We start from the raw sequence: 5,783 nt of genomic DNA, 5'->3' as shown, positions 1-5,783 counted from the left end.
ACTAAAATTGAAAAATTTAACTTTCTGTTTCAAGTTTACAGATTGATGGCAAATTTGTATGCCATTGATATGTTCAGTGTTCATGTAAACTGTTTAATAAACACTTCTGGCACTTTTTTCGAGTCTCTTCATTAGTTTTGTTTTTCCTGTAAATGATTCAATAAATACCGTACCGTGCCATTCATACTGAGGTATTACCGTACCTATGATGATACCTTTACATCCCTAGTAAAGAATGTTCTCTTTCAATTAGTACACAATGTTGTACACTAGGGGGAGCCCAGGCACCTCTGACATCATTGAGAAAAGGCCAATGAAATTGGCAAGCAAAATTTGCATAGCTGGCTGCCACATACATCCGTGGCAAGGTTGGTGTTGCTCACCCACCACCGTTTGTCATCAGGGACACAAAGGAACCCTCTCAGGTACATCAAATGTACAATTAAGATCAAAATTAGAGAACAATTTACAATTTCCTAAATTTCAATGTCACTGCTTAGTCTTATTTTAAGCTATCCTAACAGGATATTACAGCTCTGTATAATCTGGGCATTCGAGCTCTCAGTTTATTCAAAAATGTAATTGACATATTATTCCTAAAGGATTGCCCAAAGATGATTCACACTATGCTGAAATCGTCCAAAACCATTCTTTGCCAGGGGTGTTTCCAAACTTTTGGAGGGCAGTGTGCGCATAAAAATCTTAAATAAGATATTTGAAAAAGAACTCAGATCAAAATTAGAGAACACTTGCGGATACTTTGTAGTTATTGGTATTAATCAACCCTATTTAACTGTCAGGATTACTCCCATTTTCACTGAGATTGCAGGATGACGCTAATGCTGCCTTTTATGTGCTATTGGAAAGTGGATTTATTAAGTTGTGATTCGATCTTGTCTTATTCAAGTGCTTTAATGTTGGAAAGAATAAATAGTAGCATCCCAATTAGATGAGACTCTAAAGGTCATCTAATTGCATTTAATATAAATTTAAACTATAATATTTTTCATGTAGTTGCAATTTACATGTAATTGTGAGTCTGAAAACATTACATTCAATTCACACTTAAGTATATTCACTGAAGTATATTATTTCCATAAATACTCTTTTAAAAGTAAACCAAAGTGTTCTTTCTCCACAAGATTGGTATTATAAGAGAGAATCTGAAGTAGAAATAAAACCATAAAAAGGACTAAACAAATATTATTGAAAATATTATTATTGAAAGTACAATATTACATGAAAGTGGCATCAAAAAAAAAAAAAAGTCTAGCAGAAATGACAACATTGAATTATTTCAATACAATATTTCCTGATATCATCAAAGATAAGGATGTTTCATTTTCCATTTTAGATATGGACTACATTAATACTACACAGACGGAACCAAAAAACAGCACGAACGTCAGCAGCGTGTTCACAGAGCAGATTCTGCCTGTACTCTACACCATCATCTGTGCTTGTGCTTTCATTCTCAACGGACTCGCCGCTTGGATCTTCTTCAGCGTTCCCAGCTCCTCAGGCTTAGTTGTTTACCTAAAAAACATAATGGTGGCAGACATTCTAATGTTGTTTACCTACCCTTGGCGTGCACTCCATGACCTCAGTTATGGCGGCTTGCAGTTGAAGATGATAGTTTGCCGCTACACAGCTGTGCTTTTCTACCTCTGCATGTACACAGCAATTACCTTCATGAGCCTCATCAGTTTGGAACGCTACTTCAAAATCGTGTGTAGCACCTCCAGAGTGTCTACTTTGCTGCATCGCGTTTCGGTAGCGAGAGCTCTTGCAGTGCTAACTTGGGGCATCATGATGTTGTTCCTGTTGCCGAATGCCATATTAACCAACCAGCCCATACCTGAGGCTTTCTCCTGCATGGCCATGAAAAGCGACTTGGGTCAACTCTGGCACGAATTTTCATCCCACTTTAGTGTTGGCGTATTCTGGGTGGCGTTCCTGCTGATGGTGTTTTGCTACACCTCCATTGCCTGTCACGTGTACCGCTCTTACAAGCGTGTGCAGCAGAACAGCAGCGAGGCCAGGCGACAGTCAAATCGAAGCATCTTTAGCTTGCTGGCTGTGTTTGTCTTCTGCTTTGTTCCCTACCATGTTTGTCGTTTGCCCTACACAATTAGCCAAAAGCAAATGGATGATTTTAGCAACCACGACAACTTCATTCTATACCAGGTCAAAGAAGCTACACAATTCCTATCTGCTCTTAATGTGTGTCTAGATCCTATCATTTACATTTTCATGTGCAGGAAATTCAGAGAGTCGCTTTTACAGAAGATGTCCTCGGTAAACTGCAAAAACAGGAGGCCTTCAAGTAGTCACTGTGTTCAGAATCAGCAATCTGTAAAAACTGAACAACAAAGTAAAACAAGCATTAGCCATTTTTAAGATGGGAAAGATATTTAGATTTGAAACCGCATACCAAGCTGTGGTTTCCTTGCATGAGAAAATTTGAGTAAATGTAAGAAGGTCACAACAAAGTGTTTTTTTCATAACAAATATATTTGGACATGAGATCAGTGCTAGTGGTTGTAGTTTATACACATTTTATAATTTATTTCAGAGGCTGATTTCAGAACCTGAAAATATAAATACATAAATTTGATTGTGTGTTTTTAAAATAAGAATATAAGAGGTAATTATAATAACATGCATTATTATTGAACTATTAATTTTAAATAGGTCTAATATTTCAAAGAGAGAGTTCTAGTTGTCAGAATGTTTAATGGTCGGTTGACATTTCAAGCTTCTACACCTTAACCTTCTCGTTGGATCACTGTCGGGAGGTGATGGTGGGGTAAGTTAACTTATAAACAACCATGCTAGTTACAACTAATTAGGGGTTCAAGCACAAAGATTTTTAGGGGCTCAATAGTGTAGCTCTGAAACTCTATTGTAATTGTTAGAGTGGCCAAGGATAAGCATTCTCCACCTAAAACTGATTGGACAGACTAAACCATAAATCATAAAAACTTGAAACTTGGAGGGATGGTAGTACTCACACCATCTACAATGTCACCAAGGCTTGCCCCAGTCAGCCTGACAGTTACAAAAACTCTAACTTGTGTCTTAAAAAACTGCCTGTAAATGGTCTTTTCAATTTGCATTCTTGCTAAATAAAACGTAACTCTTTTTTACGCAGGTGCTTAAAGGCCTTAAAGTGATCCATTCCCGGTAATTTCTGCTTGCAACCATAGAAATAATGAGTATATTTTTTTCTTTTAAATGTTTTTCTCTGTTCATTGTGTTATTGTTTGTCATATTGTTTTATTCAGTGCTTTAGAAATAAATCTGAACATGAACTTCAATAAATGGTGACTGTTTGATGCAATACTTTGTTTATTTACTCTGTAAATTAAATGTTTATGAGTCAGATACTTTACATTAGTTATATATGCTCTACAGTTAAGAACCTAGCATTAATCTCTCAAAGCTATGACGAAGTTATCCTGCTCATATTTCTCTCTAAATCAAATTGAAAGTCTTAAAGTGCTCCTATTATGCTTTTTCAAAAATTACCTTTCATGCAGTGTGTCGTGTAGCTATAGGTGAACATAAACTACCTGCAAAGTTGTGAAGCCGAAAATGCATGACAAATAAAGTTATTGTCTATCAAAAAAAGAGTCAGTTCACTTTTACTAAAACGAGTCATTAGGAATTCGAATCTTTTTCTGTTACGGCCACACATCACAAAGTAACACATTTGCATAATGCCCACCCACATTCCGCCCACAAACACAGTAATGTTTCCATGTAGTTAACATCATGTTGAGAAGACACTGTATTCGACACTTTGAGAGTATTTTTTTATAATCACTTCGAAAAGATAAATCTACAAAGAATCACTGGTTAACATTCATTTTTTTCAACAACACCTCAGCAGTAGAATTCCAATCTTGTGTTCTGGTTATTTTACTGACTACTGCTTTTACCAATTTAGAAAATGCAGGATTCACCAAACGCTTGCTCTTAGAGCCCTGCATTTGAGCCCGTTTTGGCATTTGGGCCAGTTTTCACGTCATAACTTGCTCGCATATCGGGCTTCGGGCCTGCTTTAGAAAAAAGTGGAGCGGTGTGATTTTGAATGGAGGAAGGAGCGTTTTTTTTTTAAAGTCGGAGCGTCATGGTTTTTTTTTTTTTTTGATGCAGAGCGGTGTTTCTGATATCAGTGAGCGAGGAGTGGAGCTGGAGCATAGCGATTATTAAATGCAAGGAGCGCGGGGGGGAATTGTTGCCGTTCCACTCCGCTCACATACTCTGCGCAGCACAGAGATTTTCAGCCACGTGGTAAAGTTGTGTTTTTGAAGTTTTCTATATTATTATTTATTCTTTATATATTTGTTCATTATTTGTTTACTTTACCACTGCGACTTTGTATGTTCCGGTTTTGTGCAGCAGAGCTGCCTGCCATGTTTGAAATGCCTTTGTTCTGAGATGGTGATAATAAACTTTAAATCTAACATTGTGATATATTGATGTTTGTTTTATATCTGTGGATTGCATTGTAGACTAGTCAAGTGTTGATTTGATATATAGGTTAAATTGAGTAAACTTACTGTGGACCACATACCACTTGGATATCGATGTCACTTAAAAAACTAAAACTTACATTTAAAAAACAAACAAACAAACACACAAAAAACTCCAAACATTTCTCTAAATTGTTCTGATAAAAAAAAAACAAAAAGAAAAAAATATAAACTTTCTATTAAATACGAATCTGGTCTATTTTAATGGCTGTAACAGTATAAGCTGTTTGGCGGAAAAAAAGACGGGCTTCGGGTCGGACTCGGGCCAAATATTTTGATAAGCTGTCGGACACGGGTCGGGCTACAGCCTGTGCCTCTCGGGCCAGGGCCGGGCTAGGGCTTAGATTTAAGGCCCATGCAGGGCTCTACTTGCTCTTAAAACATGGATCCAGTGGCCAGTTTATCAGAGGGTTGCTCATCTGAACCTCTATCTGTAAGTATGATTAATAATTGATGATTGTATTTTCTAGCGATCGTTCAAAATACTAGTTGTGTATGTTATGATATGTCTTGCTAACCGGCTAACTCATGCTTCCATAGTTTTTTGTTAAGCTATGGGCCCACTGTAGTCTAAAATGTATCAATTGATGCAGCTTGGCTGTCTTATTAGATGGAGCAATGATAAAGGATGGTGCACAACTATAAACAGTGTAATGCTTTATATAATGTTGAAGTTTACAACATAGAGGTGTGTCCGGTTCGCTTACATAAGCAAATTGCGAGTACTTTCCATGGTAGTCTTGCAAATATCACCGTGTGTACACCGGACGTGACAGTTGTTGCACCATGCCGTCTACACTGGACAAGACAAAGCCACCATTGCAAATCATTTGAAGTTTGCGTGAGCACATCATCAATAGAATACTGCAGCAAGTCAGATATTTGCCGTGTCAGGCGCCGCTCGCGTCCGGTGTAGACACGGTGTCATTTTCTTGACGATCAGCCACTTAAACCGTTTCATCATCAGACTCCGACTTGAATTGGTAAAGTTCAATCAAATCATCTTTTCTATGTATTGACCATGTCATTTGGCTGTCATGGCAATGGGCAATGGTCTTTTTGTTTCCGACATGCTGTACGCGCTGCGGTAGACCAGTCCAGAGCCAACTCTACGGCTCTGGACCAATCACATAGGACTGCGCCGTCTGACCATTCACAGCAGTGAGGGCTCATGGAAAGGAGGGGTTTAGAGAGAATGATTGTTCGAACTGCTTCGTACGAGTCGTTTACGAATCATTTAGA

General features: G+C 37.9%; 1 protein-coding gene across 1 annotated transcript; it reads left to right on the top strand.

The window, feature by feature from the left end:
- Nucleotides 1-1,356: 1,356 nt before the first annotated feature.
- Nucleotides 1,357-2,400, top strand: LOC141284273 (P2Y purinoceptor 14-like). Its single transcript, XM_073817279.1, has one exon. It carries the CDS (start codon nucleotides 1,357-1,359, stop codon nucleotides 2,398-2,400), a length of 1,044 nt encoding a protein of 347 aa, XP_073673380.1.
- The last annotated feature ends 3,383 nt before the right edge of the window (nucleotides 2,401-5,783 follow it).

This window comes from Garra rufa, chromosome 14 (genome assembly GCF_049309525.1).
Source record: "Garra rufa chromosome 14, GarRuf1.0, whole genome shotgun sequence".
Classification (NCBI taxonomy): Eukaryota; Metazoa; Chordata; class Actinopteri; order Cypriniformes; family Cyprinidae; genus Garra; species Garra rufa.
Note: the sequence above shows the minus strand (reverse complement) of the source record. Positions and strands in the feature narration are given on the sequence as shown.